General features: G+C 45.7%; 1 protein-coding gene and 1 non-coding gene across 2 annotated transcripts; both read left to right on the top strand.

The window, feature by feature from the left end:
- The first annotated feature begins 245 nt into the window (after positions 1 to 245).
- On the top strand, positions 246 to 15,143 carry eif4g2b (eukaryotic translation initiation factor 4, gamma 2b). The gene is made up of 25 exons (XM_068602399.1): positions 246 to 253; positions 374 to 390; positions 510 to 560; positions 646 to 755; positions 3,671 to 3,709; positions 4,751 to 4,863; positions 5,582 to 5,647; positions 6,329 to 6,454; positions 7,939 to 8,041; positions 8,142 to 8,273; positions 8,378 to 8,444; positions 8,539 to 8,690; positions 8,851 to 8,961; positions 9,518 to 9,700; positions 9,816 to 9,957; positions 10,453 to 10,610; positions 10,713 to 10,826; positions 11,198 to 11,326; positions 11,489 to 11,593; positions 11,765 to 11,980; positions 12,464 to 12,722; positions 13,408 to 13,612; positions 13,753 to 13,961; positions 14,457 to 14,578; positions 14,695 to 15,143. The coding sequence occupies exons 1-25, from the start codon at positions 246 to 248 to the stop codon at positions 14,758 to 14,760; spliced, it is 3,003 nt and encodes a 1,000-aa protein (XP_068458500.1). The 3' UTR covers positions 14,761 to 15,143.
- Positions 10,917 to 11,078, top strand: LOC137804694 (small nucleolar RNA SNORD97). Its single transcript, XR_011080165.1, has one exon. It is a non-coding gene; the product is annotated as a small nucleolar RNA SNORD97 (small nucleolar RNA).
- Positions 15,144 to 16,383: the final 1,240 nt, after the last annotated feature.

Genomic DNA, 16,383 nt, shown 5'->3' with positions numbered 1-16,383 from the left:
GTGTGTGTGTGTGTGTGTGTCTTCACTGCAACTCGTGTCCTTGTTGTCGTCCTGTGTGGTGACGTTTCAGTGAATCACTTCTTCATGAACTGAAGCTGTGAAGGAGAAAACAGACTGAAGAGAATCTCAAGACGAAGCGGCCAGAACGAACTCCACCACCTACGACTCACACACCGGCCTGACAAGAGATCCTTAATTTACTTTACTTTAAATCTATACGCAATAGAGACGAGCGTCACTACATGATGACCCTGTAGAGGCGCTGTGGACGTCCTCATCTCCTCTCAGGTCTCATCTCCTCTCAGGTCTCATCTCCTCTCAGGTCTCATCTCCTCTCAGGTCTCATCTCCTCTCAGGTCTCATCTCCTCTCAGGTCTCATCTCCTCACAGGTCTCATCTCCTCTCAGGTCTCATCTCCTCTCAGGTGTCGTCTCCTCACAGGTCTCATCTCCTCTCAGGTCTCATCTCCTCTCAGGTCTCATCTCCTCTCAAGTCTCATCTCCTCACAGGTCTCATCTCCTCTCAGGTCTCATCTCCTCTCAGGTCTCATCTCCTCACAGGTCTCATCTCCTCTCAGGTCTCATCTCCTCTCAGGTCTCATCTCCTCTCAGGTCTCATCTCCTCACAGGTCTCATCTCCTCTCAGGTCTCATCTCCTCTCAGGTCTCAGGTTATCTCCACCCGACCGGGGCTTCTGTCTCCAAACGCGTGAACAGCAGCGTGGACACGGAGGCCGGGTACCAGCTAATTAAATCTGTAATCACTTTGTACTCTGAAAACACAGAAGGGGGAGGGGGGGGGGCTGCTAGTTTGAATGAGGTCCAGCGGACCGGTATTTTAATAAAGACGGCTAATTGGGTCAGAGATCGTTATCCTCATGAAGCAATAACATGAGCTGCTGCAGACCTGCAGCTTCAGAGGTTCAGCGGTGAAGAGATAAAAGAGGTAGAAGAAGAAGAGGATGACAACATGATAGTGATGTCAAGGGGATGCGGCAACATGTGTGTTTTATTTTTGTCTGCTTGGGTTTGAAGCCGGTGGTGGTGACGAGAACCTGAGCCTGAGAGAGCGTCCTGATGGAGGACCGAGGAGAACGAGTCTCTCCTCTGGACCGAAGGATCATCCTGCCCTCTAGTGGAGCATGAGGAGAACTGCAGCTCTCACACTATAACACACACACACACACACACACACACACACACACACACACACACACACACACACACACACACACACACACACACATTACACCTCCACCAGGTATCTGTGATGTAATGTAGTTGTGAAGGAACCCAGTTCACATATTGGGCCTGCTAGTATATGTAGAAACTGTTGTGTGTGTGTGTGTGTGTGTGTCTATATATATATATATATATATATATATATATATATATATATATATATATATATATATATATATATATATATATATATATATATATATATATATATATATATATATTTGTATCGGTTGAGTGACACAACAGTTGTGATGTTTCCTCCCCGTCTGTGTGGTCAAGTAAATTTTGTAAATGTTCACTCACCTTCCTGACGGGTGTTTTGTTGTCTCTGCATGTTGTGTTGTTGTGTTGTTGTGTGAGCGTCACCACACGGCTCCTTGAGCGCTTCACCTTCAGCAGGAGAGGAAACACATCACGACTTCACTGCGGCCGCACTGCGGCATCTGGAGATTAAAGCTTTCTTAATGTGTTGTGATATGTTATTAATATGTTGTGATATGTTATTAGTATGTTGTGATATGTTATTAGTATGTTGTGATCATTTCAGCACGTCTAGTTTTCTGATGTTTAGTTTCTATGAAACTTTATTTCTTTATTGTTAGAATGAACAAGAAATGAACTCCAGAGACGCCTCTAGAGCTGGTGTGTATGTGTGTGTGTGCACGTGTGCGTGTGTATGTGTGTGTGCACGTGTGTGTCTGTGGATGTGTGTGTGCATATGCACGTGTGTATGCGTGTGTGTGCACGTGCATGTGCGCGTGTGCATGCGCGCGTGTGCATGCACGTGCTTGTTTGTGTGTGTGTGCATGTGTGTCAGCACATGTGTGGGTGTGTGTGTTTGTGTGCACCTGTGTGTGTCTATGTGTGTGTGTATGTGTGTGTGTGTGCTTTGAGACACGTGACCTACATCTAAGAAGTAACTTCCAGAATCTCCACAACAACAACAACAACAACAACAACAACACATCTTTCATCTGAAGCTCTGCGAGGAAGAGGAGGAGGAAAAAGAGGAGGAGGAGGAGGAGGAGGAGGAGGAGGAAGAGGAGGAGGAGGAGGAGGGTATGATTAGCTAGGAAAGCGCCCCGGGGGGGTTCGGGGTGTCCGGGGTGATGGAGGTGGCCAATTATTTTCCCCGGCTCCATGGAGACGACGAGGAGGTCGTGACCTCAGCGGCCTCAGCGGAGCGCGGGACGCTGCCGCCTGCAGGCGGGAGACGATGCAGACGTCATCAAAAAGATGAAGTCAGCTCTAACCGGTCGAGACCGGACGGGAGATGTCCGACACACGAGCTCCCGAACAGAAGGCCGGGCGCTCGAGCCTCCTGATCGCTGCCGCCATCAGAAGCCACGAGCACGAGGGAGCTGATCGCGAGTCAGAAAACAAACCACTGTGACAATAATGAGCATCACTTCTCCTGGAGCTGCCTCGTCGTTTATTCATGATGATCTGTGTATCAGGCTCTATGTTTATGGCTTTTTTTTTACGGCATGAAGAACTTCTGAATGGAGTTGATATGACTTGTAGTTACGCTCATAAATAAAGTTGTAGAAAGAACGATTCATATGCAAGAACTTTGGCTCTGTGACAGTAAACGCTGTGGACTATTACAAACACACACAAACACATGAAAATATGAAAATTTGCAATAATATATGACAAACAAATCAGCGGTACATTTTAACAAAAGCAATATTAAGAGTGTGTTTCTTTAAATCAGTCAAAATCTACTAAATGTGTGTTATATGTCCACATTAAAGTAAACAAATATGACTTCATAGCCTAATAATGAGTATGTACTGTTTCATCAATAAAGAGACACACTTTTTTATGTGATTATGTGATACAAACAAGTGACAAAGACCAAATTAAAGCTCAGTTATTAATTGATATGATTTATTTGATATGATTTATTTATTTACAATGTCCTAAAACAACATTTAGATTATATGAAAAAAAATAGAAGCAGGTTTTTCTATCCATCATAATTCCATACATTTTTGACTATTATTTTAAGAATGTAATAATAATAATAATGTAGAAAGGAAAAATTGATTAGATATCTTTATCTCCCTTGATTTTTAATAAACAATATATTTTTTCTGCAGTGCAGATGTTAAATTGTGTGTCAATCACGTAAAGGGGGCGGGCTCTTTTGTTCATTGATGCCTCTCATTGGATGATATGTGTGACGGGAAACGCCTCTAAAAAAACCGTATCTTTCTTGTGATTGGTCAGAATTGACATGGCAACAAACTACGTGGCGGGTGCAAATCGGTGGCTCCTCGGTCCCCATAAGGCAGCAGCAGCAAGCTCTCGAGCCGTCTACAGCAACTAGCGGATTGATGTGTCTGTCTGTGCGGTCATCTTTCTGCGCTCCTCGTATCCGGGTTTCCCCTTCCTTTTACAACCATTTCCCTCCCTCTTTGGTAGTCACACAACGACATCAAAACTGAAGTTGCTTTGTTGAAGGTAAGACGGATTCTTCTTCGCAAACAACACTGCACCGGCTCATCCAAAATGGCGTCCGCTAGCCGAGACACATCAACGTCTGACATAAGCCAAGCTAACCGTAGTGAAGCCGGTGTTACGGTTTAACTGGCGACCTTGCTAACTGGCGACTTTCAGTCGAACCCGTCTATTGTTGTTGTTGTTGTTATGACAGCTTGTTGACAATAGGAGGAAAACAACGTAGCTGTCGACCTATGGGAATGCCGCATTGTTTATCCGTGACGTGATTTATACATGAGAAGGTTTTGACACCGGGATGAAAAAAGACGCAGTTAACGGGGTCGCCCGTTAAACCGTAACACCGGCGGATCGCCGAGTTTACAGATGGCTCAGCTGATTTACAGTAGAGTAGAAAATGGCGTCGTCGCCTAGCTAACCACGCCGCCCTGCCCCGATTTACTGCATAATGGTGCAACGGTGCCGTTAGGTTTGCAGGCGCTGGGATAAAATAACACATAACGTTATATATACATATGCATAATAAAGACGCACTAACTACACACGTGCATCTCGGATTAGGCTGCACACATTTAGTTGTCACCACACGCGGTTAAACACCGACTAAACCCGTTTTTGTGCAGCGTTTAAAAACAACCAAACGTAAGCTAGCTTGTGGATGTAGCTAGCTAACCCCGGCTAGCTGACGCAGCTTCTGCTTCGTAGCAAAAGGCCAACACAGATGCTGCGTTTGTTTTTGCGAGGGTGTCATTTGTTGTCATTGTGCCTCTACTACTACTACTACTACTACTACTACTACTACTACTACTACTACTAAGTAGTGTCGTGTTTCTAATACTCCTCATTCAGTACGTGAGGGGATGATAATTAGAGGTGTCATTGATGTGGAGGCCTCTAACACAGATGAGCTGTGTCAAACTGACTGACATCCTTTAGATAACTCATCTTGCCCTTTGTGGGGTTGTAGCTGATGAGTGTGCATTGTTGTCTTCCTCCTCCTCCCTCCATGCAGTCACTAATTGCTCTCCCTCTTCTCTTCCTCAGCACCGCTCCCCCTCCCCATCCCTTCCTGTTGTTCTTATTCTTTTGCGTATCCTCCATTGTCAAGCCGCCAAAGTGGAGAGTGTGATTTCAGAAGGGGGTGCTTCTCGTTTCAGGTAAAATAACACAAAATTTAAAGACTTGTATTTTCCCAGCAGGATGTGGGAATGGCTTCAAAATGGCTGACGGAAACCTTTTCGCCAAAGAGGGGATGAGGTGGACGTTGTGATGAGCCACGGGAGGATTTCTGAATGTGTTCGCTGGCGCTCGCTCTGGTCGCGGTTTAGCGTCGCTGTGACCTCTGCAGTCATTTGTCTAGGAAATTAATGCAACTTGTAACTTTCCTCCTAAAGACAAAAGCCGGGTGTTCGTCGCTCTCTTGTCCACAGACAAAAAGGGGCTTCAGTTATCCTCGTGATTTCGACAGCGCAGGTTTTTTAGGGGAATGTTCAGCCACAGAAAGCTGATCCTAAGTAACTCATGTGTGTGCTTTACATGAGTAACTCACCACCTCTGGTTCATCACTAATATGTTATTTTTAGATAATCAACAAAGGCCAATTGCAAAAGCATTTACTTCTGTTCAAAAAGTTGTTCCAGAAAACCAAATAAATCTGAAAAGTGAAGCCTCGGTCTCTCCACGCCAATTGTGACGAAGACGCCTATTTTCTGTATTTAAAATGTTAATTCCTCCCACTTTTGTAAGCCAGTCCCTCGTGTCTCTGGTGTAAATAAAGGTTTGAATGTATGAATAAGCAGTCGCATTCTAGTTTCTCATATTGCGCCGTTTCTGCATGAACCTAAAGCGTTTTCTTCATGTGTGTTTGCTTCACAGTGCTTCTTCGGGGGGAGGTGGTGGTAGGGGCGCACCTCAGCACAATCCCAAGACTGTCGGCAACAGGTTGGTCCTTTTTTGGGAATATTTCCAGAGCGCACTTCTTAATGTTTAATGCAGGGGAAAATAACAGCGGATGAGACGGCTTTGTTGATTTTAAAAGGGTGCCGACGAGTTCCAGGAAACTCTGATTTAAATACCCAGAAGTCCCGTCGCGTGACGTCAGTCGACTGCAGACGGCTCATGCAAAAAAAAGTAGTACTTGTGTGACGTGAAAAGTGTCAATTATTCACACTGATGCCTCTAAAGGACCGACATTAGATAGCGAGAAGAGGAGTTATTGTCATCATCATCATCATCATCATCATCATCATCATTATTCCTCTTTGCTGGGCCCACTAGGAGTTTAGTGACGCACAGGAGAACCAGGATGCCGTTGGGAAGACTCTTGTCCGGCCCTCCTGCAGTAGAATGAAACAAACACTACCGCTTTCAGCCACAGGGGGCGCCAGAATCCACTCTGAGTAAAAGCTCCTCTTTGCAGCTTTCATGCGGTTCTTTTGTTATTGCTGCACTTTTCTTCTTCTTTTTGGACACAAGTTGATAGACCTGATCGTGCAGCTTTTGTAGTACGAGTTATTTAACGGGTTCGACGTATTAATTTTTTTGTTAGAACGAAGCCGGTGTATTTTTCTGTACCGGGTTCTGTGGTTCTCACACGTTCTCTCTCTCTCTGTGCTCTCTCAGCGAGTTCCTGGGGAAAACCCCAGGGCAAAGCGGTCAGAAATGGGTTCCTTCACGAAGCACTAGACGAGATGTCGACTCCAGCACCGAAAAAGAGCGACACGATGCAATCTTCAGGAAAGTGAGAGGGTGAGTTTCAAGTTGATCGTCCATCCGGAGGGACAAAAAGCTTCTCTCTCTTTCATGGCTCCCTCCTCATTTTTATTATCTGGAAATAATGTGCAATCATGTTGATGGCTTGAACCTGAAGGATTGTGGGTACTGAAATAATTTTACTTGGTTCAATATCCGGTTCTCGCAGATTTGACGTATGTTGGTTTAATGTTTTTAGAAAGGTGTAATGCAGTATTGTTCCATACGTTTGTGAGTCTGACTTGAACTTTAAAGCTGCTGGTTTGAAGCTCAGTGTTGTTGTTTTTTGTGTCAATGTTTTTATTTTATAAAGAGTCTTTAAAGTCATCGAGCGTCTGCTTCGGGCCTGGAGAGGCAAAAAATAGGAAGTCAATCGTTTATTACTTAAATTGTCGGTTCTTCATTGCGACTAAATAATCCTTTTCAATGTTGTATTAATGAGAAAACCAATTTGAAAACGTTGTTGTTTCCAGAGCAGCAACAGTGAAGTCCCAATATAAACTGTGACATCGCCCTGTAAACTATTCTAATAATGTCAATAACATGAATAATATCCCCGAGTGGAGTTCAGACGGGCATGAGGAACACAAAGCGTCTCTTCTTCCTCGCTCTGCCGACGTGACTCATCGCCTGCAGGCGGCGGCGCTCAAGAATGCTTTTCACACAAAATGTAAAAAAAAGAAGAAGAAGAAAAATCCTGGGAAGAACTGATTTTAAGGTTTGCAGGCACACAGGCGGCCTTTTGTTCCCGCTGCCGGCTGCAGCCTCGTGTTGAACATGTTGATGAGGGAGGAAGACTTCAACCCAACGTGTGGACACGTTTACGCTCGTTGAGCAGCTGCTTTGATGGAGGTTTCTGCTGATGCTTCTGCTCCTGGAAACGCTGGGGTTTGATACGCAGCGGCACTTTCCACGAGCTCGGGTCCTTTAAGTAAGGGAAGCAAATTTGTAGGAGCTGTTTATTAATATTAGAAGTTATTTTTATTCACAAGTAGTATTGTTTGATTACAGTTGTTTGCTTATTTAGATTAGATTTTGTTGGGGGTTTGTTGTTAGTTGTGTAATGTTGTGAGCAGCTGGAGGGTACAGGACCAGGGTGCACCTGTGTAAGCTTATGATGAATTTATTTTTAACAGCGTTGGCGACAACGTTACGGCGACTGTGTTAGCGGCTACTGTGTTAGCGGCTACTGCGACAGCTTTAGCGGCTACTGTGTTAGCGACTGCGTTAGCGACTGCGTTAGCGGTGACTGCGACAGCTCACGGCAGCTTTTTGTTAGCTGCGTCATTTACAAAACTTACTAATCAGTTGCTTCTTGATTTATCTTCTTCAATTATAGGTTTATTTTCAGTTATTCATGTGACAAATGGCCATTACAATTATTTTTCTAGCTGAGGTTGTGTAGCTCAGCACATTCAACTTAACACACAACCCTTCTTTATTACCTCATGTCCAACATCTTTCTTTCTTTTTCTTTGCAGCATACTCAACAAACTCACGCCGGACAAGTTTGACAAGCTATGCCTTGAGCTCCTGAACGCGGGCGTAGACTCCAAACTCGTCCTCAAAGGAATCATCTTGCTGGTAAGAAGGAGAGCGCTTCTGTCCTCGAGCCCCCCAAATCTCATCATCATTTATTTGTTTTTTTGAATGACCCGAGTGGTTCCCTCTCTCCTGGTCTCAGATCGTAGACAAAGCCCTAGAAGAGCCCAAGTATAGCTCGCTCTATGCTCAGCTATGTCTGCGCTTGGCAGAGGACGCTCCAAACTTTGATGGCCCATCAGCTGAGATCCAAACATCCCAAAAGCAGAGCACAGTACGGATTTGTCCTCCTTTTTATACCAAAGCTTCATGAGTATTTCACCCGTCTTAGTCTTCTCTTATTTATTATAACCAATAGACGTGTTTTCTTCTTTCCAGACCTTCAGAAGACTGCTGATTTCCAAACTTCAAGATGAATTTGAAAACCGCACCAGAAATGTTGAAAGTGAGTTCATCTCTTGTGCGTCTTCACCATCTTATATTTATTGTTTTAAGCTCGTGTCCACGAACCCTCTCTCTTGTGTCTCGTCTCTCCTCAGTCTATGACAAACATGACAACCCTCTTACTTCTGAGGAGGAGGAGCAGCGCTCCATTGCCAAGAGCAAGATGCTTGGCAACATTAAATTCATCGGGGAACTCGGCAAACTCGACCTCATCCACGAATCTATCCTTCATAAGTGCATCAAAACAGTACGTGCAGTCTCATCTCATTTGTGTGTGTTTTGAAATCTGCTTAAGTATCATATTTAATCAATAGAAACACTGCATGCCTTCATGAAACCAGAGCAGAGCACCTCGTATGACCTCGCTGCGTTCCTTCCCTCCATTTTTTATTTTTTTCTTCCTCAAGCTTCTGGAAAAGAAGAAGAGAGTCCAGCTCAAGGATATGGGGGAGGATCTGGAGTGCCTCTGTCAGATAATGAGAACTGTGGGGCCGAGACTCGACCATGAGAAAGCAAGGGTGAGGCCTCCGTCTGGCACACGCGTGTCGAATTCAACACGCGAGCAACAGTTCTGGAACAAAAGCTCATCCATGAAGTATTTCATTCATGAGTGACGCAGTTCGTACGGTCATGAGAGAACCTGAAAAGGTCAGGATACGTTTTAGGGAAGGGCCTCCCATAAATAAAGTATAAAATCTACTTCTTTAAAATCCCAAAAGTCCTGTAAATGTGTTATATTCATGTGTTCATCATGTTCATTTACGCTGAGTTTGAATCTGCTTTTAAAAGAGGCTCAAAATATCAGCAGCATACATACAGGCATCTATATAAATGTTTATTCTTTTAATCAAACTATTGTCTCTCATTCATTTGAGTCATTTAAGGTTTACTGTATGCTTTGAATCCTCATTGTTAGTTTAAATACTACATTTCATCACTTTTTACTGTTTAAATTTCTGTTTTCACACAATGTTTGCTTAAATGTTTGCTTAAAAGTCGCGGCAATGTGGTTAAAAGTCGTAGAAATCCATTGGTCAACATGTATGAACCCTGCTCGTCTCTCTCCCCCTCCAGTCTTTAATGGGTCAGTATTTTGGCCGTATGCGATCCTTAATGAACAACAAGGAGTTGCCCGCCAGGATCCGCTTCCTGCTGCAAGACACAGTGGAACTGCGAGAAAACAACTGGGTCCCCCGCAAGGCTTTCATCGACAACGGACCCAAGACGCTTCACCAGATCCGCCAGGACGCCGTGAAGGTGAGTCCCGCTCCGTCAGGGAGGCGGCGCGCAGAAAAACCTCAGAAAACTGAAGCCCTCTTCAGGGATCGACTCGTTGTGGTAAAACCTCGCTGGTGTCCGTGTGCTCCTGCAGGATTTGGGTGTTTTCATCCCTGCGCCCATGTCTCAGGGGATGAGGATGGACTTCTTCCTGGAAAGCCCCTTCATGCCAAACCGAATGAAACTGGACAGGGAGACTCTCGGGGGATTGGCCGACATGTTTGGGCAGATGCCAGGTACGTCTCTCGCCGTGCGATGGTTTAGTTTCATCTATTTTTCATGTTTTCGACGTTTAAAAACTGGACTTTTACTATCTATTTGTATTTTTCCGCTGCAATTTTATATAAAAGTCCTTCATCGGGGGGCGTCTCTACTTCCAACCAGAGACGCCTCCCGATTGTCTTTTGTGCAGAATAAAAGTAATAGTTTAATATTTAACAAATTGTTGTTTTTCTGTGCTATTTATTATTATTTGAGTTCAAGAACCGCCGGAAATCAGACGATGAAGTCTGCCTTTTTCTTGGGGGCGGGTTTTAATCAAAAACATGCTTTTTAAACTTGCTGTTTGCAGAGTTAAAGTGCTTCATTTACCTGAAGAACAAAACATTTTCGCGTTGTTTTGTACATGTGTGATGCGTTTTTTTCTAAACGTTTTTGTTTTCCTCATAACTTCCTGCTTGGTCTCGTTGGCTCCTCCTCGCCTCCTCTCCTGTGCCGCGTCGCCTGCACAGGCAGCGGCATCGGCACCGGCCCGGGGGTCATTCAGGACCGGTACTCGCCCACGCTGGGACGCCATCGCGGCAACAACCCGCTTTTCAACGGCCACGGCGCCCCCCCGCCTCAGACGCAGTTCGAAGCGGGGCCAAAGTCTTTCGTTAAGTCCAACCAGGTGATCCCTCAACTCTCCTCAATATCAACTCATCTCCAGAGCAATCCAGAGCTTAAAGTAACCCACTCCGCCTGTCGGGGTCTTTTTTTTCTTTCTCCACAGGTTCAGAACCAGCACTTCCTCAACCAGAACCACATGACCCAGCAGCAGCAGCAGGTCCAGTCCAAGGACATGCCTCCACGATTCAGCAAGAAAGGACAGCTCAACGCAGACGAGGTAGCTAGAACTAGCTTTAGCTCGGCTGTTGAGGCGGATTGTGATCGGATGTTTCATCGCTGACGTCTCCGTCTGTTTGGCGACGCCTTCGTGCCCAGTGATTATAAAAAGACGCGTTATTCTGAGGAACACAACCGGCTACCGGCCTTTTCCTCCCACCTTCTACTCTGTCTTTGCTCTCCATCTTCCTCCTCCTCTTTTCTTCCAACTGGTAGTTGGTCCACTGACTGCGATTATGAGATATGAGGGCATGTGTGTCGCTAATCTGATGCTTTTTTTGGGTATGAATGTGTTTTTGTTTTTTTGTTTGAAAAAAAGCATAGCCGATCCTAATTTATTCTTTGGGTTGGTTACACTTCCTGGTCCCACAGATCAGCCTCCGGCCCGCTCAGTCATTCCTCCTCAACAAGAACCAGGTGCCCAAGCTCCAGCCCCAGATCCCCGCCATGATGCCGCCCAGCACCCAGCCCCCCCGCACCCAGACCCCCCCGCTGGGACAGGTGAGAGGCTTCGGCTCCGTTAAAAACCGGGCGGTAAAATTGGTCCTGTGGTTTTAAAAACTCTGGGATCGAGTGTTCCTGTAGCTGCAGGAACTCTGATGAAATGTGACGGTTTCCGAGTGGAACGGCCTCTGTGATAACCGCGTGACCTTTTGACCTCAGCCTCCACAGCTCGGCCTGAAGACCAACCCGCCGCCCATCCAAGAGAAACCTCAGAAGACGAACAAGAAACCGCCTCCTTCCAGGGAGGAACTGCTCAAAATGACGGTGTGTGTACTCTCCAAAAAATCTATATATGTACTCTCAAAAAAAACTTGTTTTCACCATCGTTGGAAGTTGTGTACACAAAAATCAGTCTTATCATTGGTCTCCTTTGCGGATGGAACCGGCCCGCAGCTCATTATGTTTTTCCCCGCCCTTTCGACTCTCCGCCTCCAGGAGGCGATCGTGACGGAGTACCTGAACAGCAAGAACCTGAGCGAGGCCGTGAGCGGCGCCAGGGAGATGAAGGCGCCCAAGCACTTCCTGCCGGAGATGCTGAGCAAGATCATCGTGTGCTCCCTGGACCGGCCCGACGAGGACAAGGAGCACGCCAGCACCCTGATCCACGCGCTGCGCGCCGAGGGCCTCATCACCGGAGAGAGCTTCATGCAGGTGGGCAGAGCCGGGCCTCCTCTAAAGAACTATATGTCGGCCCTTTTCCTCGGAAATGTCACCCCTGCAACCACTAGGGCTCCAATGAGTCCATTGGGGGCTCCAATGAGTCCATTGGGGGCTCCAATGAGTCCATTGGGGCCGCCCAATGAGTCCATTGGGCCGCCCAATGAGTCCATTGGGCCGCCCAATGAGTCCATTGGGCCGCCCAATGAGTCCATTGGGCCGCCCAATGAGTCCATTGGGCCGCCCAATGAGTCCATTGGGCCGCCCAATGAGTCCATTGGGCCGCCCAATGAGTCCATTGGGGCTATTTGAATTTATTATTTTGTACCTAACCATATATTTCACTTGTATATTACTCATGGTGCTCAATACATCCAAATGCAGCAGTTTTGAGGCTTTTTTTTCTTCATAAAACAAGCTAAACTAAACTGACGTGAACTCTTTATGCGTTTTTAAACGCGTTTCCTCTTCCCGCAGGCGTTCCTCAGCGTCCTGGACCAGTGCCCCAAGATCGAGCTGGACGTCCCCCTGGTGAAGTCCTACCTGGCCCAGTTCGCGGCCCGCGCCGTCATCGCCGAGCTGGTGAGCGTGGCGGAGCTGGCTCACCCGCTGGAGAACGGCACGCACTTCCCCCTCTTCCTGCTCTGCCTGCAGCAGACGGCCAAGCTGAAGGACCGAGAGTGGCTCACCGACCTCTTCCAGCAGAGCAAAGTGGCCATGCAGAAGATGCTCCCAGGTAGTCCGGTCTACTCTGACTTAAGCCTTTAGTCTACTGCAACTTAAGCCTTTAGTCTAGTCCACTGTAACTTAAGCTTTTAGTTCGGTCTACTGTGACTTAAGCCTTTAGTCTACTGTGACTTAAGCCTTTAGTCTAGTCCACTGTAACTTAAGCTTTTAGTCTGGTCTACTCTGACTTAAGCCTTTAGTCTAGTCTACTGTGACTTAAGCCTTTAGTCTAGTCTACTGTGACTTAAGCCTTTAGTCTAGTCTACTGTGACTTAAGCCTTTAGTCTACTGTGACTTAAGCCTTTAGTCTAGTCTACTGTGACTTAAGCCTTTAGTCTACTGTGACTTAAGCCTTTAGTCTAAAATAACTTAAGCCTTTAATCTAGTCTAAAATAACTTAAACCTTTAGTCCAGTCTACTTTAACTTAAGCCTTTAGTTTCGGTCTACTGTAACTTTAAACCTGCTTTACAAAGACAGGAAGTTGGAAGCTGCCTTTTTTTATTTTAATCCAAAATACTGGCACTGTTGAAACTTATATTATGAATTTTATTATAATAATAATTATAGTTTAATTTTTTGGGGTAACACATCACATGACCTCTGGAGGCGTAGACGCACAGACGGATGTATCCGGTCGTTTTTCAAAATAAAACCCTTTTTCCCTCTTTTTTTTTTTCGGACTCGTTCCCGTCAGAAATCGACCAGAACAAGGACCGCATGCTGGAGATCCTGGAGGGGAAGGGCCTGAGCTTCCTGTTCCCGCTGCTGAAGCTGGAGAAGGAGCTGCTGCAGCAGATCAAGGCCGACCCGTCTCCTCAGTCCATCTACAAGTGGATCAAGGACAACATCTCGCCCAAGCTTCACACCGACAAAGGCTTTGTCAACATCCTCATGACCAGGTAGACGCACCGCCAGGACTTTGGTCTCTGGAGTCAACATTTAAGGATAAGAACAGTGAAAGCGGTCTGCGCGTCACAATGTTCACATCCAAAGTAATTAGAGTTTACAATACTCTGACCGCGTCACTCTTCCTCCCCAGTTTCCTCCAGTTCATCTCCCAGGAGCTGTGCGTGACGGAGGCCGACGAGCAGCTGCCGGCGCCCCCTAAAGACCAGCTGGAGCAGGAGAAGCAGCTGCTGCTGGCCTTCAAGCCCGTCATGCAGAAGTTCCTGCACGACCACACCGAGCTGCAGGTCAGCGCCCTCTACGCGCTGCAGGTGCACTGCAACGCCAGCGCCTTCCCCAAAGGTACCGTACCCACAACCCTGCGGCTGCCCGACGTATACTACTCGCGTTACTGCAGCCGGTCCACCAGAGGGCGCTGAAGACCATCGACTTGCCAGTTTTGTCTTTCTGAGAACTGCAATGTGTAAATGTGACGAGTGAAAATAACAAATATGAGATTGTTAATTCATTTAAAAGAACCTAGTGGTTTTATAATTATTCAAATACACTATTATCCACTTTTATTTTGAAGGATTTTTTGTTTTCTAAAGCAACCAAATAATTTGCCATATGTTGCTTGTAGAACAAATGGCACGTTTGTTTCCTTTTTTTAATTCACAGGGTTCATACGGTCATGGAAGACCTGGAAAAGTCATGGAATTTTAAAAATGGTGTATTTCCAGGCCTGGAAAAGTCCTTGAAAAAAAAAAAAGTTGTGGGAATTTGGTTGGAAGTTGTGTAGATCCAGCGGTCAACATGTGTGTGTGAACCGTGTATTTGTTCATTCTCTCCTCTCAGGCATGCTGCTGCGCTACTTTGTCAACTTCTACGACATGGAGATCATCGAAGAAGAGGCCTTCCTCGCATGGAAAGAAGACATCACCCAAGAGTTCCCGGGAAAAGGAAAATCTCTCTTCCAGGTACCGAAACGTCTTCACAGACCAAAGAAAACGCACACAAAGTTATGTTTAATAAAAAAAATAAAAAAAAGTATTTTCGACTGAGCGTGTTTTCCCGCCGTGTCGCCGCTCTTCAGGTCAACCAGTGGCTCACCTGGCTGGAGACGGCGGAGGAGGAGGAGTCTGAGGAAGAAGCCGACTGAGGGGGAAGCGCCGCGGCCGCAGACGATCAAGCGCATCTCATTAGTGCACTCGCCTCCTTTTTTTTTTATTTGTATCCTTGTTGCTTTAACCACTAGCGCGCGGCACCTAGCTGCTTCTGTCGCGCGACGGCTAACCCGAACGCCTCGCACCCGTAGAACCTCGTGTGATCGGCTACATGGATCCTAAAGTCTGGAGTGGCTCAACCGTGTGTGTGTGTGTGTGTGTGTGTGTGTGTGTGTGCGTGTGCGTGTGTGTTTGTAACTTTCTTTTTCTCTCAACGTTTTGCATGTTTTTCCATTTCCACTCCGATTTTCTTTTTTTTTTTTCTTTTCCTGATTCGAGACTTAGACGCAGGATTCCCCTCTGAATATATATATATATATATATATATATATATATATATATATATATATATATATATATATATATATATATATATATATATATAATAAATAGCCTTTATAAAAACATCGTAAGGCATATTAAATCAACAGCTCTCGCTGTGTGACCTTCTGTGAAAGCGACACGTTAAAGATAAAAAAAAAAGTCCCTGAAAGGAACAAACTAGTTTTTAAATAAAAGTGCTCTTCGTCGTCGCTGATGAGCATCTTCCCTCGTTTCTTTTTGTGACTCCTCCCCCTTTTCCCGCTGCTCCTGATCCTCCTGATCCTCCTCATGTCGCATTATGTTTTTCTTTGTAAAGAAGTGGTAATCATGGGGGCGTCGCCGTAACGTTTTGGATCCTGTGTTTCTACCTCTTAGTCGTAGGATAATGAAATCTAAGGAGAACCTTGTGAGTATTTTATTTACTTCAACTGCACCTCACGTTTCCCGACGCAGACTCTTCCTTCACACGGTTTACTTGTATTAACATCGACGCACGAGGAGAGAGAAGCTCGTTTTTATTCATCCGTTCGGCTCGGCGTCCTCTTGGACTTTCAATTTGGAGATTTTTTATTTTTAGACTGAAGGTAAACGAGTGCATTTCTTAGATTGTCGTAATCGACCCCCCCCCCCCCCACCCTCACTTAAGATAAATATATATATCTAATATGAAGTTAAATAATAAGCAACAAGAGATTTCAGCCGTGTTTTATGTACAAAGGCGATTTGGATTATATTGTATTCAACATTATTATTATTATTGTGCACCTCCTTTTTGCTTTAATGTCAATAAAGTCCAGTACATGAGCACTAACACTGGTTTCCTCTGTTCTTTATTCAGATATTAACGAGTTTAGATGTTAACTTGAGCTCTGCAGAGGACAACGACCTCACTCCTCTGTGTTTATGGAACTTCAGGAGATCTTTTATGCTTTAAGTTATCTTCTCTTCTTGCTCTTACTATTCCATGAGCTACATTCAACCCGTGTTGTGTTGTCATACATGGATACAAACATGAGTTGTACACTTCAAATGGTTTTAAGTATTGATGCAAATGTACGAGGTGGAGCTGTCAGGATGGACTCCATCTTGATGGAGCGGTCCTTCTATTCGCTGTCTGTGGGGATCCAGAAGTAGTCCACCACCTTCCTGCTCCTGCGAGGAGGCCCTGAGTCTGGCCGCCCTCCTGCTCCTCCTGCTCCTCCTCCTCCTCCTGCTCCTCCGAAGGCCGGCAGCTC

Source organism: Clinocottus analis, unplaced genomic scaffold (assembly GCF_023055335.1).
Source record: "Clinocottus analis isolate CAN_PGR_092001 unplaced genomic scaffold, fCliAna1.0.p SCAF_6, whole genome shotgun sequence".
Lineage (NCBI taxonomy): Eukaryota > Metazoa > Chordata > Actinopteri > Perciformes > Cottidae > Clinocottus > Clinocottus analis.
The sequence above is the reverse complement of the archived record's forward strand: the minus strand, read 5'-3'. Positions and strand labels throughout refer to the sequence as shown.